Source organism: Apodemus sylvaticus, chromosome 16 (assembly GCF_947179515.1).
Source record: "Apodemus sylvaticus chromosome 16, mApoSyl1.1, whole genome shotgun sequence".
In the NCBI taxonomy this organism is placed as follows: Eukaryota; Metazoa; Chordata; class Mammalia; order Rodentia; family Muridae; genus Apodemus; species Apodemus sylvaticus.
In genome coordinates, this window is record NC_067487.1 from 36,034,129 (window position 1) to 36,058,365 (window position 24,237).

The following is a 24,237-nucleotide window of genomic DNA, read 5'->3' on the forward strand; positions in this document are numbered from 1 at the left end:
ACCAAGCAGCCTTGGCATATCCAGTTGCAGTAAGACTAGGCACATCTTCTATTGAAGCAAGGCAGCCCCGTTAGAGGAAAGAGATCCAAAGACAGACAATGCAGTCAGAGACAGCCCGGGCTCCCGCTTTAGGAGGCCCACGTGAAGGCAGCTGCACAACTGGTACTTATGTGCAGAGGGTCTAGGTCTGTCCCATGCATGCTCTCCGGTTGGCGGTTCAGTCTTTATGAGCCCCTGTGGGCCCAGGTTAGTTGATTCTGTAGGTTTTCTTGTGGTGCCCTTGACTCCTCTGACTCCTTCGATCCTTCCTCCCCCTGTTCCACTGGATCCCCCTAAGCTCCACTTAGTTTGTCTGTGAGTCTCTGCATCAGTTTCCATCAGCCGCTGGGTGAAGTCTCTCTAATGACAGTTATGCTAGGCTCCTGTCTGCAAGTATGGAAGGATATCATCTGTAGTGTCAGGGCTGGGGCTCTAACCAATGACTGGCCCAGCCTCTGACCCTATGCCGTGACAGGGAGTCATTCTGAACTGAGAAAGAGAAGAACAAGGTAGGAGGCACTGGCTCGCTTCAGGACTTACCCAGAGCTCCAGTATCAAAAGTCAGCATTGATAGGAGCTGCCTAATCCAGAAGGATTCCAGTGGGTGTGGCATGCCACGCCCGAGGCAATTCAAAGCCGATTCCTGTGTGGCATGGAGGCTGGGAGGACGACCTTTAGTGACCACAGTGATCCTAAGGGTCTACTGTAGTGTAACAGAACACATCTCTGCAGAGTCACCTTGCCCGGTGTCCCTACATGGTTTCACCTCATAAATGTAGTGCAGTCTGGACGTTCCTGCACTGGTCGGTTTAACAGAAACTCCAGTGTCCCAGGCTCAGACTTCAGCTACTCAAGTTGAGGCGGACTTTGAATTTATTTATGGAACAATTACACTCCTGAAAATACCAGCGTGTAAGGAAATATATTCTAACCTCGCTGACAGGATTAGGTTCATTAGGGGATCAAGGGTAGAAACCACAGGACAACTCTCAGCTCTCTTAATGAAAGGTTAACAAGAAGGGGCCAGGAAGCTGCTCTGGCGGGTGGGGCGTGGCGGTCACCCGGCAGGCCTCCGCCAGGGACCACAGTTTCTATCTGCGGGACACTTCCTAGGGCCTTTGATCTTTTCCCGGATTCTGGCCAGGGCCCATTTTCCTTTTAGTTTATTTATTGTATCTGTTTTCACGAGGGCTTGGAGGTCAGAACGCCAGTTTGCGCTGGAGCCTACACTCTTTGGGGCAGTACTGTAAACTCCAGCCAGCTGCACAGATCGCTTAGGAAGGGAGGGGCTCTTTCCTCAGCTGGGCAACAAAATGCTGGCTCCAGGCATCTCCTCCTATTTCCCTAGTCCCAGCCTGGCCGCAAGCTCCCCCTTTACAAGGACCTTCTCAGTCCCAAAGAAGTTGGAGTTGCCGGGGTTACCTGGACTTTTTTTTTCTCCTTCTCTGGGGGCCGGGGTGTCTAAAGCTGGCACCCGCCACCGCGAGAGAGGACCTGCTCTCGGGGCACCAGTCCCTAATCTTCTTTTGGCCTTTGCCTCTGAGTGGCCTAGCCTCAGCTCTCCATCTGTGCGCCTTAAATCTCATTTTATCTTCTTAGCACCCAAGACTTGGCAGCCCCGCCCTCCTCGTCCCGTCTTGCAAATTACAGCCCCTCCCTCGCGCTTCCTCCCGAGAGCTCTACAGAGTAGAGTAACCTTTGAGGTGTTAGAAAAAGTGGCTTAAACTGGATTGCAAGCCACCTAGAAGGGCATGGGGGGAAGAAGGGTCCAGCCAGCGAAACCGAGGCACCCCGAAAGTTCAGGGTTAGGATGCAGCCGCAGTCTGAGTCAAGGAACTCTGACCGAGTGTTGAAGTCCGTCCCACCCCGGCCCCCAATCTAGGTCACCCGCGGGGAAGGGCTGAGCTGGGGGCTGTCTGCGCCGGAGGTGGGCGCGGAGTGAATTGATTCAGACCCTGCCCCTCGTTCTTCTACTAGATTGTAATTCCATCTCCCGCGGGTCGAGCCGCCCTCCCTCAGGCGGCCAGTGCGTTCCTCCCCTCGGCTTCCAGCGTCCACTCCCCAGCCCCGAAAAGCCTTGCCGCTGCGAGCCCGCTCCACTCCAGCACGCCAGCCTCCCAACTGCTGCCTTGCCTCCTCGGACTCCCGAGTGGCTCCTGGTTCAGCTCCCCGGGTCCCCCACCTTCTCATCCTCGCGTCACTGGCGTCCCCCCGCGTCCCCCAGGAGACGCCCTTTCCCTGCGCGCCCGGGACTTGGTGAAACTTTGCAGACACCGTCGGTGAGATGGATTTAATCTCAACCTTCTTGCTCCATTTCTTGCTCCTGGCCTGCAGCTTCCCACCCGGCGCCGTGTCACTCCGAACGGCTCTGCGAAAATCAGGTAAAGCGCTCAGTGCACCCCGAGCCACGGTGCCCGGAGCACCCCGGTCCCGGCCTTTGGTGGGGTTCGCAGAGCAGGCAGCAGCTCTCTACGCTGACCGGCGTGGGCTCAGCCCGCCTAGGCTATTCGGGGAGCTCAGCCGAGGCACGAGCCTCGCCCTCCCCCAGCCCCGGCAGTTCCAGGGATATTGTTTGTTAAAAGAAACAATCTGTTTTCCAGAGCTAGCAGAGGTGGTGGGCTCTGTGTGGAACCACTGCTAAAAGTTGGGGACAGCTATCTGCTCTGTCTTGGTTACAGAGGACTGAGAGAGGAGCGCAGAGGACTTTCAACAGCTCCTCCTGCTTCTTTGAACATCTTATTGGTTTCATACTGCTTAGAGCCCAGCCATTTCCTGTGTCTGAAGGTTTGCCTGGAGCCCCTCTTCCTGGCTCTGGTCCTGTGCAAGCACTGGGTAGGGACCTGCACTTTCTCTGTTGTTGAGATTTTCTTACAACCCCGGGCTGTTTGTGCAGGGAGCAGCCCCACAGTGGGTTAACCTGATCTCTTTTAGACCTCCTGTCTTAGCTCTGCTGTTCAAACAAAGATATATATGCACTGTAGGCTAGCTAGTACAAAGGATCGGGAGAGCACACAAAACTAGAAAAACTCACATTTCCTCTAGGTAAAAAAGTATGTTTTTATCAACATTGATTTGGCTGTGTCATGAGGGAAAGTAGAACATTTTAAACAATAAAGTTCCTAACAGTGCTTCTGGGTAACGATTTTTTATTCTTTGTTGGCCAGGACCATATTTAGAATAGTGAAAAAAAAATCTGCTTTTTCTTAGCTTACTTTACAAGGGGGGGTTGTCTTATGGGATTAATTATGTCTTCTGAACAATGGAAAACAATCTAACTATTTTAATTCAGCCTGCAAAACCTCATAGAAAGTGGAGTCTGCCTTCACAAATGTTTCCACAAGAAAGAGGCAAACCAGGAAATATCAGAGTGCAATAATAATTAATATAATAATAATAATAATAATAATAATAATCTTGGCAGGTTCCCATTTGCATGGCCAAATATCTCTTACTGCTCCAGGGTCTGTCTGGAGTTTAGGACTGTTACCTTTGAACCTAGGAGATATCTCAGTCTTTGGGCTCTATCTGTGATCACCTGTACCCCTTACCTGACTTGAAATTGAGGAGCATTTTCAGCTTCCACACTGCATTCACATTCAGAACAACTCTGTCAGCACACTGTCCAGCTCTCATTAGGGAGGCAGCAGCCGCCACCCAAGGTGGAATCATGCTAAATTGTCTTCTCACATCTTCATACACCCTCCAGAATCTCAACAAGAGGAGCTTTGAACTTTCTTGCTCAAGAAAACCCCACTATGGTCACCGACCCTCTGCAGGCTTCTGCACACAAAACCACGTTTGAATAGCACACATGTATGTCTCTGGCTCTTAGCCTGTGTGACATATGCAGGATCCTTTGAGCATACATGTCAATCCAGGATGTAAAACCTGCTGTATATAATTGCACACATGTTTCCCCCCATTTGCCTCTTCGTTTTGTCTTGGTTTTGGTCCTAACAACATTTCTGCCTCATCTTCTCAGCCTCTCGTTCAGATATTCACATCAACAACAGCTCACGTTGCCTTCTCAGCCTTTACTTGAAATATTGGGGGAGTGGCGTGGAGAGTAGTGATTTTGAAAACTTCCTTTTAAATGTTTTTGGCCTCATCAGGGTAGAAGGAATATTTAGACTGTCTTCAGCCTAAGAAAGGCTTTTTCTTTAAAAAAAAAAAAATTACTTCATAATTTTATCCAGACAATGGCTTTCAGGTTGGAAAGCTGTTTGGGTGAACACGACAGCTACTTCATAAACTTCAGGGCAAATTTTCCTTGTGGGCTCATTTACATCCCATGGAAAGACTAGTTTTTTGATCCGTAAAATTGGTCCAGATTAAAAACTGCCCTGGTTGGCTCTGATGCAGACAGCAAGGAGCTCATTTGTAATCTTCCCCAGATACCAGCAAATCCCACTCCGGTCCATATGGGACGGACTTGGCACCTTATGTGCCCGCTCAAAGAAATTGGCGTGTGTGCGGTACTTTGAAGGTGGTGTGGCCACCACACAGACCTTGCAAAGCAGTGTGTCCTGTCTATCTATGCCTCTTTACTCTTCACAATCGACTTTTGATAAGTATAGCTTAGTTTTTAAAGTCTTGGATTCCAATTAACCCAAGGGTTCCATCCCTTCTTTTAGACAGAGACAGGCAGAAAAAGAGTGCCTTGCCCCCTCACCCCAGGGAGTGGCACCTTCTGGCATAGAGCATTAGGGAAGAAAGCTCCACAGGTGGCCACAGCAGTGTTCAAATTAAGTCAAATTAAATAATAATAACCGGCACTGATTAAGTGCTTGTTACCCTGTCCGGAGAACTTGACACATACTGATTTCTGTAATCAAGCCAGCTGCCTTGTGAGCTTCGTGCTGCTACTTTCTTTGTTTTACTAAGGGAGAAACCTTGGCTTAGTGGCACAAGCTCCATATCTTACCTGAGGCCACACAGAGGCTAAATGGTGGAATGGGAACTTAGGCTCTGGTATTTGGCTCAAAATCCCAGCCCTGAGCTGTCTTGTTTGCAGAACTATGTAGCCTTGAGTGTTTTCAAGGCTGAGTTCTCCAGGGACAGAGAGCCCTGTAACTTAGGTGGAGGGCCTCCCTGTGTTATTTTGTGTAGGAGACCTGTGTCACCTCTAAACAAAATAGTACCTAGTCTACTGATGGGGCACAAGAAACTCCTCTCTCCCCTGACCCAATCCATAAACAGTGTATGTAGTTTTTGAGGAATGAGGAACTGCTTGCTTTCTTTGTTATACTCATGGGGGGGGGGGACACCTCTACAGGCCTCCAGTGTGTGTAAACACAGTGGACTGGACAGGTCTCATTCCTGTTCTACATAAACTGGAAGCAAGCACAAACTCTTCGCTTTGCCACTGGATGGAGAGGGATTTAGTGATTTGTCCAAGTTAATGCCAAAAGCTGAGTTGTGCTAGTGTGCAGACCATCCCTGCCCTGAAACACTAGTAGCTTGTTGCTTCTGGCTCTCAGCAGGGATTTCATGGAGAAGGGAGGGAAAATTCCGACAACTGTGGACAGGAAAGAGAGAAGCCACCCATAGTCCACAGGCAGATCTGTCACCCTGGCCTTCATTATGAGGATCATTTTTAGGTAGCTTTATTGAGAGGAAGATGTTTATGAAAAAAAATCTTCCTTTTCGGGGATTGCTTGATAAGTTCTAATAAACACTGTCAGCATGGACACACTCAGTTGTTCAGCCTCAGCTAGCGGTAACCACCTAAGGGACCTGTGTTCTCCCTCCTTGCCTGTCTACGGGCGAATTCCCCTCTTGCAGATGTTTGTTCTGAAATAAATGGTCTTGGACTATTTTCTTTACTTGATAATATAATCTTGTGTTTCATAGTAGAAGATTTACCCTGTCACAGCCCTTGGCAACGGGTGATCTGCTTACTGACCATAACGTTTTGATTTGTCTAGAATCTCTCATATTTTGTGTGTGCTTTCACACACCCAGCACAACACTTTCAAGATGAACCCATGCGTGGTGGCACCTAGCAGGTTTATTTTTTTATTTTATTTTATTTTTTTACCCTTTGTTATTGGTTAGTAGTAGTTCTTTGTATAGATCTTAGGTGACTGAAGTGTATTTAATTGTTCCCTAGGGAATGGCTTTTTTGGTGCTTTCAGCTTCAGGCTGTGGTGAACGGGGCTCCTCTACACAGCTCTCTCTATACATGCCTCTGTGTGGACGTGCTTTTATTTCTCTTGGTAAGGAGCTGAGTAGGGATCGTTGCTTCTGGTAGGGTGAACGTTCCAAGACAGCACTGAATCGCTTTACAGAGTGGTTGTGCTATTTCACGTTCCTCGGAGCAAAGCATGGAAGTTCTACACATCCTGGGTTCCCCGAAGCATTTGGCACGTGTTTTTGTTTCATCTCTGCAGCTGTGAAGGGGGTGGGGGGGGGAGCTAAAACCAAAACCTGACAAAAAAAAACATATGGGAGGGTGGGTTTAGCTTACAATTCCATGTTGGAATCCATCACTGGGAGTGACAGGAATTTGAAGTAGTGGTGTGTATCACATCCAGTCAAGAGCAAAGAGAAGTAAAGACATGAGAACTTGCTTGCTAGCTGGCTTGTGCTCAAAGATTTCCCTGCCATTGTATGCTCATGATCCATCCCCCTGATGACTAGAGAATGGTGCTTCTCACAGTGGACCTTCCCATATCAGTGACCTTAAGACAATGACCACAGGCCAATTCAATGTTGACAACCCCTTACCGATTGATTCTCTTTCCTAGGTCATTCTAGTTGTGACAAGCTGAAAATTAAAGCCAACCATTTTTTTTTGTCATTTCTCTGTTTCTTTGTTTTTGTTTGGCTTAAGGTTTCTAATGAGTGTATAATAATCTATCTCATCATAGTTTTAATTTTTTTGTTTCCTTCACAACTAATGATATTGAATTTTTTCATGTGTCTCTCAAGTTTCTTTGAATCTTTTGACTTTTTCTGAAGGAAAAAAAAGTGATGTTTGTTTTCTTACTCAATTTTTTAGTGTTTTGTTTTTGTTTTTGCTTTTGTTGTTGTTGTTGTTGTTTTTTACATTTCAAGTGCAGCCCTTTGTTAGATATGTGTTTTGAAAGTGTCGGCTTCCCAGATACAACTTGCTCATTTTATTACATGTATGTGTGTGTGCACCGGGATATGGTGGTGGGTACTCATATAGGTCAGAAGACAACCTCAAATGTTATTCTTTTAAACTTATCCATAGCCTTTGACAAAGGATCTCATATTGGCCTGGAGATAACTAATAGGCTGGACTTGCTGGCCAGTGAGCCTCAAGGATCCCCCTGTCTCCCTTTCCCCAGCATTGAGATTACTAGTATATGTCACCATGGCCAGAAGTTTTCCATAGGTCCTAGAGATTGAACTAAGGTCTTCATGCTTGCAAGACAAACACTTCCCTGACTAAGCTTTCTCTTCAGTCCTTTCTTTTGTTTCCTTAATAGTATCTTTGAAAAAAGAAAAATAAATTATATTAGACAGACCAAATTATCTCTTTTTGATGATTATTCTTTTTTAAGACAACTTAACCCATGATTACAAAAATGTTCTTCCTTATCTAGAAGATTCCAAGTTTCCATTTAGGTTGGCAAATTATTTTGAGCTATTTTTTTTCATGAGATGGAATATTTATTTATTTATTTATTTATTTAGTGTGTGTGTGTGTGTGTGTGTGTGTGTGTGTGTGTGTGTGTGTTTTAGACAGGATCTTTCTAGATAACTCTGGCTGTCCTGGAACTCTCTATGCAGACCAGACTGACCTGGAACTTACCAAGATCTGCCTGCCTCTGCCTCCTGAGCTCTGGGATGAAAGTGTGTACCACCATGCCAGGCCATGAGATATGATATTTAAATCATCTTTTTTCTCACTTGTGAATATGTTGGCTTAATTACACAAGTGCTGCTGTGCTTGCTGGTGGCAGGGTAGATCTTTGCCTTAATGGATTGCTGTGCACTAGCTGCCTACAGTAGCTAGTGCTGTTCAGGCCTGCTTACATCCTCTTGCAGCAGATAAGGGGTGGGTCTGCTATCTCTCTGAAGCATCTAGCAGTACAGTTCTTAGGGGTGTCAATGATGTGACATGTCTGTGGCCTGGTGCCAAGAGTCAGGATGGGTATACTGGGGGCCTGAAGAATAATGGATTGAAGGCCAGTACTCCCAAATCTAGGGTATGAAGTTGTTCTTTATTGACAGAAAAACTCGTGGCATCGTTAAATCAGACACAGGTACACAGGAAGCATGTGGGTCCTGCTTTTCCTCTGTAACCTGTCCTTTTTGCTTGAGGTCCCAAGGCCAGTGGGAGACGGTAAAGCAGGGTTCAGTGTTTAAAGTTTTCCTGGAGGAACTGGCTTTCTCCATGTCATTTTTAATGTGACACAAGCCCATGATCTTTTTTCTTCCCACTCACTTCCTCAGTATATCTCATCCACATAACTAGATTAAAATGAAGATCTAGAAATAAAAAACAAAACAAAATCAAACAAGCAAACAAACAAAAAACCAAAAACACAAGTAAGCAAGAGGACCAAAATCCTGGAAGAGGAGGGTTAGCTCACTGGCAGGTACCCCCTTGGTGAAGGATGAAAAACACAGGCTCCTCTAGGTGGCTTCTACAGCTGCTGGCTAAGGCATCAGAGATCATCATAGCCAAGTTCCCGAATGCTACCCTCATCAAGCTCTCAGGAGATTGTGATATTATCCTCAGAACCCATATTATAGACCTTTTCCATGTGATTTGGGAGTCTTGTCTTTTCTGGATGCCCCCCTATTTCCTTTTTTGCTAGCCAACTCTATTCCATCACAGTGAGGTTGTATTGGTTCTTGGGTGGTTCTGTGTGTGTCTAGGTAGATGGATAATAAATAGATAGCACCATACAGGGATATATCATAGGCACACACATGTGTGCTCGCATGCCTGTATGGTATCTAGTAGTGCTTAGCAGGCAATGCTCCATGAACTTCAAGGATCATGGCAGTCCCTTTGACTCTATAGTACATCTGTCCTCCTTTCCACAGATTTCTTTATCATGTCTGATAACTATAAAGAAGCACTTCTTTCTACTAGGTTTTTTTTTTTCTGTCTTTAACTCTTCCTCCATCATCGTGATCAAAACAAAGGAGAGAAGTCAAGATCAGGGTTAGATGTGGTTTAACGCAAGGCACTGCTTTCCCTGAGGAAGAGTGACTTGGACAGAAACAAACATATATCTCTCCATCCCCAGGGCTAAGAGTTTAATAACCTTAGAATTCTTTGGGGGATTAGAAGTCTGTGGTTTTTCGTCTGTTCTGCCACCCCCCCCCCCCCCAGTGTGTTAATATGGTCCGAAAGCATCCAGCGATTCCAGGCTGTATTTATGAAAGTTGAGTCCCATATGTCTGAGGTTATGGTGCGCTTCACCTCCCACACGATTTGTCCTGTGGATATCTTGCATTTCCATGCTTCACTCAGTGAGGTTCAATAGGTTTGCAGTATTTTCCATGAATGATGTATGTGTTTGGTTGGTTGGTTGGTTGGTTGGTTGGTTAAGTCAGAGTAGGTGTCAGGTAACTCAGGCATCCTCCATTTCCCAGCTTCTGTGACCCTAGGTATGTGCCACCACCCCTGCATCATGATATCTTGATGGCAGCTGACGGAGCTGGCTAAGCCCTTGCTTCTTAATGAACACCAAATGTCAAGCTGATTGTACTAGGAATCACTTATAAAATCTGTCAGAAAAGAAAAAGAGGCTTGGGGATTGACGAAATATAGCCACCAGAGCCTAAGGTGCTTCTCAAAGCTTTGTTGAGTCCACTAGTGTGGGCCTCTCTTTTGAAAATAGACCCAAAATATGGCTTCTATGTCCTGAGATAAACCAGGGGATATTGTCTTCATGCTGAACAGCTGATTGAAGAGGGAAAGTCCCAGGTGGAAAATTACATAAATGGCCAGCAGAGGGCATACTTCCAGAGTTTGGTGGAGCAGGTCTCAGGCTCTGGACAGGTAGGTACAGAGGTCTCCAACTATGCAGAAAGGATTTTTAGAGTACATCCCAGGCATCCAGCTTTGAATCGAGAACTCCAGGAGAGTTGACAACAGGTGATGTGCAGTCTACACATGGAGAATCCGGGCTCCACTGCCTCTCCTTCTCCATACCTCTACCCTGCTACACCCACCGCATTTGTCTCTTCCGTGTCAAACTGTGCCAATTAGCAGCAGCATTTGGGCAGGTGCAATTTAATTAAGCAACCGTGTACACACTTACTGGGATTTCTTGAGGCTGGCTTGGGGATTTGTTATCTTCTTTCTCCTTTGGTTGCTGTTGTTACAGTTACCTTTTAGAGACAGCCCAGGTTAACTCTGAAAGGGTACTCCTCCTCCAGCTGGCTTCAGGCTCCTGAGAGACTTGTGGACTTAAGGTGCCTGAATGACACCTTTCTGGAGCCAAACCACCCCACGCCTTCTTGCCCTGCATGCCTGCTGAGGGATGGCTTCAAGTGGACCTGAGAAAGTCTAACAACAGCCACACCATGCTCTACATAGCCAACCCCACCCCCCTCTGTTTTTCTCTCCCCTCCAAGAAGCCCGCAAGGGTGGCTCCTGGCTGATCAGGCGTGCACACACTTCAATGTTCAGCTGATCTGAGGCGAAGCTCTGAGTTTTCCTGTTGGTTATTTGCTGACATTTGGAAATTTGTGTAAGCTAGGCACAAATTTCTCTAGTTCCCAATAAATAACAATGTTAAGGAAAGTACCTACCTAACAGGCTTCCTCAGAGGACTAATGGAGGCAGTGCATATTCCCAGGCATTGAGTGGGACTGACTGATGTTTAAGGCAAAGTTGAAGAAACTGTTAATCTGGATTAGAAGGCAAAGCCTGAAAGAATATATATGCAAATATACTTACGGGCATCCTTACAAGCCCGAGCATTTATGATTTCATTTCTTTTTATCCTTTCCCAGACATGTCAATGTATCATAGCATGAGATTTAATTTGTAGTGACTTAAACACATTTCAGATGTTTTATAAATAAGCTAATTTATGAATCAAAAAGTTACTCAGCCTCATACCTTGATTTCTTTTCCTTGGTAAATGAAGCTGCTAAGTACATGTGTTTTCTTTGATTGGATTACCTCGGTACGAAATATAACCCTTGTGGCAATGCTTGAATGTTACTTGGTAACTATTTTGAGTGAAGTTGTACAGGGAAGGGAAGTGGTTCCTGGAAGAATATTCTCACACTTGGTCTATGACAGGGAGTCAGCCCAAGTCTGAACGTAGCCAAGGACTAAGAAATCGCTCAGGTCTTATGCATGGGTTGGTGGTGACACAGAAAGACAAACCAGGCATGCCCTGTGAACTTCCTGTAATGATTCTTCTATTTCCTTGGCTGTAAGAGGATCTCTCATCCCCTAGGTAACTCCACTGCTGAAGTACTGCTTACGGATAAGATATTCCAGGTTGAGCATCCATCATCCAAACTCTGAAACTCTAAACCCGAAACTTTTAAAGCACTGACATGATGCTTCACATGGAAAAACCCATAGATGACTCAATACGTAAAATACGTAGGCTTCACTCACAAAATTATTTAGAATATCCCACAAATTACCTTTAGGCTCCATGGGCAAGCATTTGTGAAATATAAATGCGTTTTGTGTTTTGACTTTGATCATCTCACTCCCCAGCAAGCACTATTACATATATGCAAATAGTCCTCAATCTAAAAATAAAATAAATAAATCCTAACCCTTTCTGTTCTGAATGAATTTGGATACAGGAAATCTGCCTGCTTCAGCTCAGAGTGATCATGATAACTACTGGTGCCTTCACCAACCAGACCGGGCAAAGCTGCCCTTCCCATGGCTGTGTTTGTATCTCCATTTATTTCTAAGCCTCTCTCTTCTCACTTCCCTAATGACACTTGAGATGGGTTTCTTATCTGACTCTGCAAATACTGAGCCCTTTAAATTTTAACACTCGTTTTCTGTTTGTTTTTTTATTATTTTTGCTGACAAGGCACCCCCAAATCCTGATTCAGTTTTGATGCAATGTTAATGCTATTTATTTTTCTTGGTGCAATAAGTTTATATTAGCCTTTTAACAGTTTACTTTGTGCAAAAGGAGTCGTATCAGCAGGCACTTCTCCGTAACATCTGGGCAGTTGGGAACATAATACTTAAATATAACCTGCATTTAAAGCCTTCCTTGGACAGATGGCTAATTTTATTGATCTAATCTTACACTTAGGAATAGGTCCCATGATCCTTTGCTCACAATTCTTAGAGTGAGCAGAGAAATAAATAAGATGGCCAATGGTTGTGAATTAGGAGCCTGTTACTTGCCTGTGATTTATCTTTTAAATACTTCCATATAAACAGTGGCAGTGTGGATTGCTTGAATCTCTACCCTAGGGGAGTTCAGATAATCCTCGCAGTAATGCAAGGAGGAAGGCAACACTCTAGCCTATGAGTTTACATCTATTTTCACCTCTTGGTCACAGGGTCATAGCATAGTTAAACATGGAACATTACCTGTGCCCTAGGAAGGCATCTGTGCTCCCTGGAATTGTTAGTTATCATTTGAGCAATTTTACTGTGAAGTCTACTCTTAAAGACAGCTGTGGAAATATATCATATGAGGTAAATTCACACAAGAAACTGTGTGTGTGGTAGTGCATGTCTGTGTCCTAGGAATTGAGCTGCGAAAGCAGGAAGCTTATAAACCCCAGGCACGGTGGGCTGCTTCATAGTGAGACTGTCTCAAAAGCAAAGAACAAACAACACAACAACAGACCCAAATTCACACTACAGGGTTTGTTAAGCAGGGTTAGCTATGTTTTCACTAGTGAATACATAATTAGCTTGGGCCAATTTGCATTCTTGGGGAAGTTTGCATGGGCCTCTCTAATTTTGCACAGACAGAATGAGAATCCAACAAGCCCAGTTCGGTGCTTTCTTCACGTGGTGGCAAATTCATTTGCCTGCTTCGGTTTGGTTCATTCTATCCTTAGAAAAGTGACGTGTATGAAGGGTGGTAGTGGTGCCCACATTTAATCCTAGCACTCAGGAGGCAGAGGCAGGCTGATCTCTGTGAGTTTGAATGCAGCCTGATCTACAGAGTGAGTTCCAAAACAGCCAAGGCTACGCAGAGAAACCCTGTCTCAAAAAAAGCAAAAGAGAAGCCATGTCTTGAAATAAACAAAACAAAACAAAGAATAGTCAGGAGTCCGCAGCAACACCTACAAGCAAGCACGTGCATTAATCTGGTCAATTAACATCAGCTGCTGGGTGAACAACTTCAAAGCTTGGAAATATTTATCTCCCATTTATTCTCAGCTCAGTGTGTGTTTCTGGTTGGCTTCCCCCCTCCCCCATGACTCTCTTGTGAGTAGTGACCTCAAGATCTTGCCATCCTTTGTTTAGTATCTCCATCTTCTAATGGTTCTTCAAGACAGATCTACAAGGAGGGAGTTGAAGAGCAGGAAGGAGAGTGGGAAAGGCTTTCTGTGTCAGAGAAGACCACAGTGACACAGCCCCAGCTGAATTGCAAGAGTTCCCGGACATGCATTTTAGGTGCATGCATGGGAAGAGCCTGAAGCCAGGACAGCAGTTGTCTCCGATGCTCTATTCTGAAAGTTCCTTTTCAGGACCAAGAAGAGAGGTGTTACCAAATTTGTAGGAGCAGATGATCTACAGTTTTTGTGTCTTTTTGTCTGTGCATGAGTTTGAGCTGAAGTGTAACACGCGGTAATAATGTACAACCTTGTTTGAAAAGCAAGTGCTTAGTGTTTGTGTGCTGTTATTGTATCAGAATAAGTAAAGAAACGAGTAGCTAAGGATGGGTATTTATAAAGAAAGACGTGTATCTGGATCTGTGGTCTTGGTCCATAATCTTACAGCCACACTTGGTGATGTTCTTGCTGGTCAGAATCCTGAGGTGGTACAGAGAGGACATGAGACATAAAGAAGGGAGGGAGTATGTGTTTACATCCTTGTCTCTGTCTATGTTAATAAAGGAACCATTATCGAACAATGAATGCTCCCCCTAAGGACCTTATCTAATCCCAAGCACATCTGAAAGGCCCCAGCTCTAAACACTACTCAGATTAAATTTCCACCCTCTCAAGGCCTCACAGTAGTGATTAAATTTCAAGACATGTTACCAAAGGGCATGCGGTCAGGGCCATGTCTGAACCATGGCAGTTACCATCTGTCAGAAGCCACGATAATATAAGGAAAGACCCTAAAAGCTAAGCATTCCAATTGATGTACATCAGCTTGGAACAAGGCCTAAAATAGAGAGAGAGCACGATAACCAGGGCTCCAGCATCATGACTGAATTCTGACAGTTCCTGAAGCTACAGTGGTTTGATTTCCAGAATGGAAATAACCTGCTCACCTAGCTTCCTTTCTGCCCTTGTAGCTGGTTCACAGAAAGCCCAACTGCAATTAGATGCTATGGGCTTCCTGTCAATCACATGGCATAAAATGTGCCACCTTCCTCTGGGTTCCCTCTTTGCTGAGTGGGCCTGAACTCTCCTCAGAGCCTCTGCCATGTTGTTGTGTATTTGCTTATGTAAATCTAGTAACTCTCTGACCCCATGGTACAGTCAGTGTCTCCTTGAACCCCCAAACCCAGAACTTTTCAAGCTAAATGAACATATGACTGTGTATTCATATATCTTATAAGAAGTAAAATTAACCCCTTTATAGAAGTCACCTATGAATTAGAGCAGTGGTTCTCAACCTTCCTAATGCTGTGATTCCTTAATACAGTTCCTTATATTGTGGTGAACCCTAGCCATAAAGTGATTATTGTTGATGCTTCATAACTATAATTTTGCTACAGTTATGAATCATAATGTAAATGTCGATATCTATGTTTTCCAATAATCGTTGCGGGGGTCGTAACCCACAGGTTGACAACCACTGGATTGGAGAGTATATTTTGGAAGCTGGGGAGATGCTTTGGAAGATAAAGTCCTTGCCATGGGCATGTGAAAAATTTTATACCCAGAACCCATGTTTTAAAATGCTGAGTACGTGGCTTACACACATGCACTTACAATCCTAGCACTGGGGAGCTGGAGACAGGAGGCTCTCTGGGCTTTCTGGCCAGCCTGTCTCAGCCTGATTGTTGAACTTGAACCTAGTTTTCTGATGTCTGCTTCAGGCTTGCACACCCGCACATATGTGTCTGTGCATGTGTTTATACATAAATACAAAAATAACAAGGAAAAGAAAGAATGACTTTCTAAAAAAGTCAAATTAGAACTTCAGCCACCTTCAGTTTTCTAAAAGCTCCTTTATTTGAGTTTCATCATAGAAAGGATCCTTCATGGTAGATAATTTATTCAGTAAGATGCTTCTTAAAATATAACAATAATCTTTTAGACATAACAGCCTGCTGGATAAGGAGGAAATACTGTGGATAGATATCACTGTCAGTAAATTCCTAAGTTTGTTTGAATGACTTTCCAAATGGAAGATGATTTCATTACAGCTTTGTCATCTTTGTTCCACTGGAAAGTTGGGGCACTTAGGATGACTTAGAAGTAGCTAGGTGACATAGCCAAGACCTGGGCTAACTCACAGTCTGACCCTACTGCTCTGCAGTGTAGAGGTGTGCCTGTTGCCAACGGAGAAGATACCAGTGAAACTTCTGGAAGCTGACTCAAGTCTCACTCTGCTGGATGGCTTGCTAGCTCATAGACTTCTTTGCTTTCCCTGTGTTGAATGCTGTCCCCTCTTTGATCTAACATTGGAATATTTCTCCCTTATCTCTGCCAAGGTAAATGCAAGATATGACTCCATTGTTCTTGGAGGGAATTTCACCAGTGAGATTTCCTCTTTGTCTTGCCTTCTTTGGAGAGGCTGTGTGCATGCTGTGGATGGTCTAGAATGACTAAGGAGTATTAACAGTCATATCCCCCAGTGTCTGGTATACCAATGACAGCCCCTGAATCTTCTGGGTGTCCCCGATAGAGATTTTTGGTACCTCATGGATCACACAGATGACTGCCTAGCTTTGAAATTTCCCATCCCTCAAATATTCGGTAGCTACCTTCATTGGTAGTAAGCAATACTTATTAGTCTTTTAAAGCAGAATAAATCAAGGCTCAGCATTCAGGTGACAAGGCTTTCTCTTTGATATTCTGAGGATTTCTAATTGGTGTCATAAAATAAAGAAAGCATTAGGTTGTATAATAGATAAACTTCAGTTATAACCCGTATGTGGAGCACAGAGGAATCGTAGAGACTCCAATCGGACAAGTCTGCATTTGAATTTTAGCTTTAGCTTTTAGGGTTGACTGATTCTAGAGGTCGATTCATTTTTCATTCTTTACATTTCTCATCTGAAATTTAAGCATCATAACACCTAGAATAAGGTTCTTTAGGTAAGTCTATAAAATGCCTAAACATTTGGTGCTCATTAATTCTTTTCTTTATGCTTTATGGAGTTTATATACTAACAGAGATGGTATTTTTTTTTCAGATTGACTCGCCTCAGACTTGACGTAACATGTAAATGATCTTAGGAACCCATGAACATGCAAATGAAAGAATTCCATTGCCTTAATTTCATATCACAGATTTTTTCAATATGCGCCCTCAAATGATAAGTTTTAATGTCTAGTCATAAAGTTCATGTCCTTGACAAAAGAACTGAAATCAGAATCAAATTTAATAAAAAATAGTCAATGTTCATTTGGGGCTTTGTATAAGATCAGGAAGAAAGGATTAGGCCACTGTAGGAATGATAGATTTTAGGAATGATAGATTTTTGTCTGTAAACTATCAGAAAATGAGCTGTTCGTGGTTGAAATACTTTTTGAGGTTTCTTAGCTATTTTTAAGGCATCCTATTACAGAATACATTTAAAATATGCTATTTTTAAAGAACCTTGTTTTGTTTTTGTTTATCTGTACATGTGCACACCTGTGTGCAGGTGCCTACTGAGGCTAGAAAGTATCAGATCCCTTAGAACTGTAGTTATAGGTGTCATGAGCTTCCCAACATGGATTCTGGGAACCAAACTCTGGTTTTCTGGAAGAACAGCATGTTCTCTGAATGATTCTAATCTCTAGCTCAAAGATGCTATTTCTGTGGTAAATGCTGCCTTTCACCCCTCCCCCACTTTTTCGGACACGGTCTTACATAATCTAGGCTGGCCTGAAACTTACAATGTGTCTAAGAATGCCCTTGAACTCCTGATCCCCTTGCTTCTCCCTCTTAGTGCTGGAATTACTGGCATGCAACACTAAGCCCAATTTTTGGGGGGATTTTTTTTTTTGTGTTTGTTTCCTCTCTCCGCCTTTGATTTGACAATATTCTGCCACAATAGCTTTCTCCAAATGCAGTTCTGATCTTGTGACTCTTGTGTTTAATATGTTTTCCTTTCAGGGCCCCTCAGCTTCCTAATGTTGGACACTTCAGGCTTGGGATAGCGTGGCCTTTCTTTTCCTATCTCCTCTGTATTCATTTCACAGTTCATCCTCTGATCAAGCTAGATTGCTTGCCATTTTCTAGACCCTCTCCTCCTTTTCCAGTTCCGAATGCTGTCCACATGTTGCTATGATTTAAAATATTGCTTTCTTGTCTCTGTGAGAGGAAATACCTTTGAAGGTATGACTCAATTGTTCCTGGCCAAAGAGTTTTCAAAGAGCACCCCCTAGGCGGAAGCCAGCCCACAGGTCTCCTATTGTGCCTGGACTTTTAGTTGTGGTGGCCTTTTGGGTTTGGTGTGTTTGACTCATATCTCCTATTCTTCACTTTTCCGAGAAAAGCATCCTGATTTCTGTGCCTTTGCCTCTCCTCCATTGCCTGATGGAGTGTCTTGGGTGAGGCTGGCCCTTCAGCCGACAGCTGTGAGATGGGAAACAACAGCCTCATTCCGGGCAAATGCGTTTTCACATCGCGTGATTAATTTGGTCCCTCTCAGCAGCTCCCAAACTCATTTCCTTTCTGAAGTGCAATACAGAAAAAGGTGTCACCTCCACGTGCTAACGTTGTTGCTCAACCCATGCAGACATTTGGAAACCCACACTGCAGTGTGATTTAGAGCGGGGAATGCCCCTGGGACTCTGTCTGCAGCAGCAGGTAATTTAAGTCCCACCTCTGCCTGCTGCAGGCTGTTGGAGTGTCAGGGTTTTAAGGAGACTCTGATTGAGTCTAAACTGTGAACTGCATCTCTCTTGCTACCCAGAGACCAAGTCTGGTTTAAAATAACCTGTGGGGCTGAGACCTGCCTTGCACGTGGAGGTTTCGTAGCCAAGACAGGACCATATACTTAGACGTCCGAGATCAGGGGTGAGGAGGGGTTAAAATAGCACAGTGTTCAACACTTCTTTGCCCATCTGCTTTTAAAACCAGAGGAAAGTGAGGTTTCCATGGGAGTGAGATGATTGAGAGGGTCAAGTTGCAGGAGAGGGGCTAAAACCGGTCGGTCTACCATAATAAGGCCTGACTGCAAGGCCGTGAGGAAAACAGTACCCCAGTTCTTCAACATTCATCTTCAGTTTTATTGTGCTGACCCTGGCTTGCTTCCAAAAATCAATTCTGCAAACCCTGGAAAGTGAAATGACCAAAAGCTGGACATTCTGCAAAGGTGTTTTTCATTGTTTGCCTTCTGAGGCCCAACGAGCCTGAAAGTGATTCTGGGCAGCCTGATTGAAAGCACCCGATCGATTGACCAGTTAACTGACTTCTTGATCCATGTGTATATCAAGAAATTTATGACAACACACACCTGCACATACACATAACATAACAGAGAATTATAAATGAGTCACATTACAGTTGAGATTAAGAATGAATGGAACAAATGATTCGGTATCAGGAGAAACTGTTAATGTCTGAAACTGACTTTGAAATACACTAGATTTCCTGATGACAGATGGAGAGACAAACAGACTGCTAGACAGATATATGATAAATCAAGTATAGTACAATATTGATGTAGAGGTCTAGTGATGAATATATACATACATATACATGTATACGTAACATATATACATACATACATATACCCATATGTACATATACACATACACATATACGTATATATTGCTCCCTCTAAATTTCTTTCACTTTTCTTTATGTTTGAATATTTTCATAATAAATTGATGGAAAGATGAACTAAATATTAAGAACACAAGCGGGGATACATTTATGCTCATAAAAGTGAGGTTCCAACATGGTTGGCTTTGTGCACAGATTATGAGTGGGTTTCTCCTTTGTGGGCATGTGTAGGTATATTTCTATGTGAATGCATACGTGTGACATGTTTTCCTCAATTGCTCTCCAACCTTACTTTTTGCTCTCAGTGAACCTGGAGCTAACTGGTTTGGCTAGACTGGTTGGCCAGCAAGAGCTAGGGGACTTCCCTGTCTCTGCTTCTCCAATGCTGGGATTACAGGAATGTGTTACCAGGCCTGGCTTCTCCCATGAGTGCCAAATATCAAAGGTCCTCAGGATTTTACAGCAAGCACTTTACCCACTAATTTATCTCCCAGCTTCTGCTTTTCGACTTTTGTCTTGTGCCCTCTTTCCTCACCAGAATGCCAACAGCTCTTCTCTGCCCTGTGCCAGGGCTCCACTTGAGAGGGGAAGAGAGCCTGGTGGAACTCCTCCTGTTCCCTCACTGATTGGAGCGGCTACACTGGCAGCAGCTGGGTTCCCTAACACTTGGGGCCCCTGACGTTGCATGACCCTGCTTCAGTGGGCTCCAGGAACAGCTTTTTCTGTGTTTGCTTGTCTAGCCCTGTGGATACTGATGGCATTGCACTGGTGTGGTTTCTGGGTGCGCAGGCTTTCTAGGGTTTCTTAAACCTGCTCATGCCTCCATATGTAGTCTCTTAATTAAAAGCGTTTTAAATATTAAGTAAATTCTTCTTCCTGCTGGGATCTTGATGGATATCTTTGGTCTCCCTGTTTTGTAATAAATGCCTTCTTTCCACCCTGCTCCTCCCAAGGCATACCCACAAGGCTCTGATTTGTGAGTAGCTTCATTTACCACTCTCCCCGGAGCAGGTCTGATTCAGCTGGAGGCTGGCTGCCTCTATGCAGGAACTTCCAGCTCAATGGAAACTTTCATCTTTGGAGACTGAGCTTGTCTACTGGGTGAGGACCTGATGGCCATCTGGACAAGAGCTGAGTGTGACACACCGGTACCCGTGAGGGGCTAGGAACTAATGACAGCCATCTCAAAGATTCTTCACGGGAATTCTCCCAGTGTGAGAAATCTCTGTCCACATTGAGCCTACCAGATTCGATATGTGTCTTACAACTAAATATTGGTTAAAAGGGTAGTACTTTTGATAGGTATCCTTTTTTTTAAAGATGTATTTATTTTATTTATATGAGTACACTGTAGCTGTCTTCAGACACACCAGAAGAGGGCATCAGATCCCATTACAGATGGTTGTGAGCCACCATGTGGTTGCTGGGAATTGAACTCAGGACCTCTGGAAGAGCAGTTGGTACTCTTAACTGCTGAGCCATCTCTCCAGCCCCATGTTAGGTATTCTTTTTGTTTTTTTTTTTTTAAATCAGATGAAATAATAAACAATATTATTATGTTTTATTCACATTGTAAAAGCATTTTTGTTAAATTTTACTCGTGTACATTGTCCTGTTTTGTAAAAACAAAATGGGTGTTTTCTTTAGTATCATGAACAAGAGATACATAAGCTTAATACAGAGATTAAAAAAAAAAACAAACCAACAAACTAAACTAAACTTCCTGATTTTTCAGATAAAAATGCACCAATGACAGCAAGGTAAAAAAGTATGAATCTTCATGTCTTTTCTGCTGAAACTTGGTTCTCATGCACAACTGTATGGTCAGGTTTACATATACATTTCCAAATGTTATCTTTTTTTAATTTTTTTTTATTCGGTATATTTTTTATTTACATTTCAAATGATTTCCCCTTTCCTACCCCCCCACTCCCAAAAAGTCCCATAAGCCCCCCTTTTCTCCCCCTGTCCTCCCACCCACCCCTTCCCACTTCCCCGTTCTGATTTTGCTCTATACTGCTTCATTGAGTCTTTCCAGAACAAGGGGCCACTCTTCCTTTCTTCTTGTACCTCATTTGATGTGTAGATTATGTTTTGGGTAGTCCAGGTTTCTAGGTTAATATCCACTTATTAGTGAGTGCATACCATGATTCATCTTTTGAGTCTGGGATACCTCACTTAGTATGATGTTCTCTAGCTCCATCCATTTGCCTAAGAATTTCATGAATTCATTGTTTCTAATGGCTGAATAGTACTCCATTGTGTAGATATACCACATTTTTTGCATCCACTCTTCTGTTGAGGGATACCTGGGTTCTTTCCAGCATCTGGCAATTATAAATAGGGCTGCTGTGAACATAGTAGAGCATGTATCCTTATTACATGGTGGGGAATCCTCTGGGTATATGCCCACGTGTCTCGTTCATCAGTTCTGGAGGGGGTATTTGTGCTACTGAAGTCCTTCTCAGAAACCGTTACCTATGCCTATATCTTGAAGTAATTTACCTATTTTCTTTAACGTTTTCATTTTTTTAACTTTTACTGTTTTTGATCCATTTTGAAATGATTTTTTTTGTGAAATGAGAGATGGGGTCTAGTGTCATTCTTCTAAGGTGATGCCCAGCTTCTCCAGAACCATTTGTAGAAGAGGCTCTCTTAGTCCAAGATATGGTTTTGCATAATCTTTTTTATTTTTTTAAGATTTATTTATTATATGTAAGTACACTCTAGATGTCTTCAGACACTCCAGAAGCGGGTGCCAGATCTCATTACAGATGGTTGTGAGCTACCATGTGGTTGCTGGGATTTGAACTCAGGACCTTGGGAATAGCAGTCAGTGCTCTTAACTGTTGAGCCATCTCTCCAGCTCCCATGTCAGGTATTCTTATCATAAGAAATTGCTCTTGTACCCAGGTATCCCTCAACAGAAGAGTGGATGCAAAAAAATGTGGTATATCTACACAATGGAGTACTATTCAGCCATTAGAAACAATGAATTCATGAAATTCTTAGGCAAATGGATGGAGCTAGAGAACATCATACTAAGTGAGGTAACCCAGACTCAAAAGGTGAATCATGGTATGCACTCACCAATAAGTGGATATTAACCTAGAAAACTGGAATACCCAAAACATAATCCACACATCAAATGAGGTACAAGAAGAAAGGAAGAGTGGCCCCCTCTTCTGGAAAGACTCAGTGAAGCAGTATTCGGCAAAACCAGAACAGGGAAGTGGGAAGGGGTGGGTGGGAGGACAGGGGGAGAGAAGGGGGCTTGTGGGACTTTCGGGGAGTGGGGGGCTAGAAAAGGGGAAATCATTTGAAATGTAAATAAAAAATATATTGAATAAAAAAAGAAAAAAAGAAATTGCTCTTGTCACACATACTTAGCATACTAAATTTTGATGACTGTAGAATTAAATCAAAATATAGACTAGGTATTTATCCAATATTACCTACCAGCTTAAATGACAAGGTTGAATTTGAATTTCAGACAGACCACACATGGACTGAATCAAATAACTAATTTTTAGTGTAGATGTTCCTAAATATTCAATGTGGCATACTTACACCAAAAAAAGATTATTGTTTATCTGATGCTGAAATTTAACTTGACATTCTGTTTCTGTTTGCTAAATATGGCACTGTATCTATGGAGTGGTCACCACAATGTGTTACATTGGTCTGTCTTAGTCTTGGTGCCTCTGGGGCCTGATGGTAGCATCTGACTCTAATAGATGTGACAAGAAGGAGTCTGAGTTTAGCATCTAGAACAGTGGTTCTCAACGGGTAGGTCTTGACCCCTTAGGGAATCATATCAGGCATTTACATTGTGATTTGTAGCAATAGCAACATTACAGTTACAAAGTCGCAACAAAATAATTTTATGGTTGGAGGTCAGCACAGCATGAGGAACTAGGTGGCAATATTAGGAGGGCTGAGAATGACTATTCTAGAACATAATGTAGTGACCTTGAATCTAAGCTCCATCACTTACAAACTATGAGAAACAGGACAGGACACCACCAATTTTCTCCCAGAAATAGAGGGTTAACTACAAAAAAAGGGGTGGAGGGTTCTATGAAGAGGGACCAGAAATGTGTTATGTCTGATACATTACCTTTTTGAAAAGGTTATATCACTCATTGCTGTCTTTAGACCAGTAAAAACAGCTAGAACGTTTTCTAAAGACCCAGGGGTGTCCAGTCACATGTGGAATGCAGGGAAGATAATTAAAGTTTCCAAACCAACCTCTTATGGCTCTACTGATTTTAACAGAGAGGAGCGCAGTAAACCTGAGCTTTACCCCAGTTCTTATTAGATTAAACTTTTCTATGATCTCTCTCTCTCTCTCTCTCTCTCTCTCTCTCTCTCTCTCTCTCTGTGTGTGTGTGTGTGTGTGTGTTTGTGTGTGTTTGTGTATGTGTGTGTATGTGTGTGTGTGCGTGTGTGTGTGTGTGTGTGTGTGTGTGTGTGTGTGTGTATTAAAATTCTGTTCTGATTTTTTTGACCATAGCATTATAGGGTTAATAGAATTGAACATGCTTGCTAGCCAAACAAAAGAGGAATGCGTTAGTCCATGCCCATTGTCTTTATTAGATCCAAGAGAAACTGGACTTCAGATGAAGATCTGAGTGAGAACAGCTTGTCTCAAGGTCTGCAAAGAGGGTAAACAAGAAGGGCGGGGAGGGACAGGGTGAGGGTGGGAATCTCTTATCAAGTGATCTGCATATGGGAGAGCAGAGTTCATATCTGTACATGACCCAGTTATGACACCCGGGAGGCAGGATGCTGGGGTATTCAGACTAGTTTTGCCAGACTCTGAAGGAGGGCTGCTGTAGCAGGGGCACTGATCCCTCAGTCTGTCCTTTCTGTTTAGCTCCTGTAGAGCAGGTCTCTGTGTCTTTTGAGAAATCCCTGAGGCAGAAGCTGCATATCCTGGTGGCGGTGAACCCTGAAGGCTTATGGCTGGTGCAACAGTTCTGGCGTGCCACTAACTGACTAATTCTGCTTGGAAAGGCGAGGCTGAATGCCCTTTGCCCTTTTAATAGAAATCACCTTTTTTTTTTCCTCCTGTATCTCAAGAAAGCTTTCTATACTGTATTTCCTCTTACCTCTGGTTTTACTTCCACAGTTCCAGCCGACACAGTCTGCCTCAGTCCAACAATAGTAAATGTTCAGGTGTG

General features: G+C 43.5%; 1 protein-coding gene across 1 annotated transcript in view; it reads left to right on the forward strand.

The window, feature by feature from the left end:
- Window positions 1–1,723: 1,723 nt before the first annotated feature.
- The window catches only part of Egflam (EGF like, fibronectin type III and laminin G domains), a 184,121-nt gene continuing 161,607 nt past the window's right edge, over window positions 1,724–24,237 (forward strand). The window contains exon 1 of the mRNA XM_052159847.1: window positions 1,724–2,420. Within this exon, the coding sequence (XP_052015807.1) occupies window positions 2,324–2,420 (97 nt within the window). The 5' untranslated portion in view covers window positions 1,724–2,323. The remainder of the gene's footprint in view (window positions 2,421–24,237) is intronic.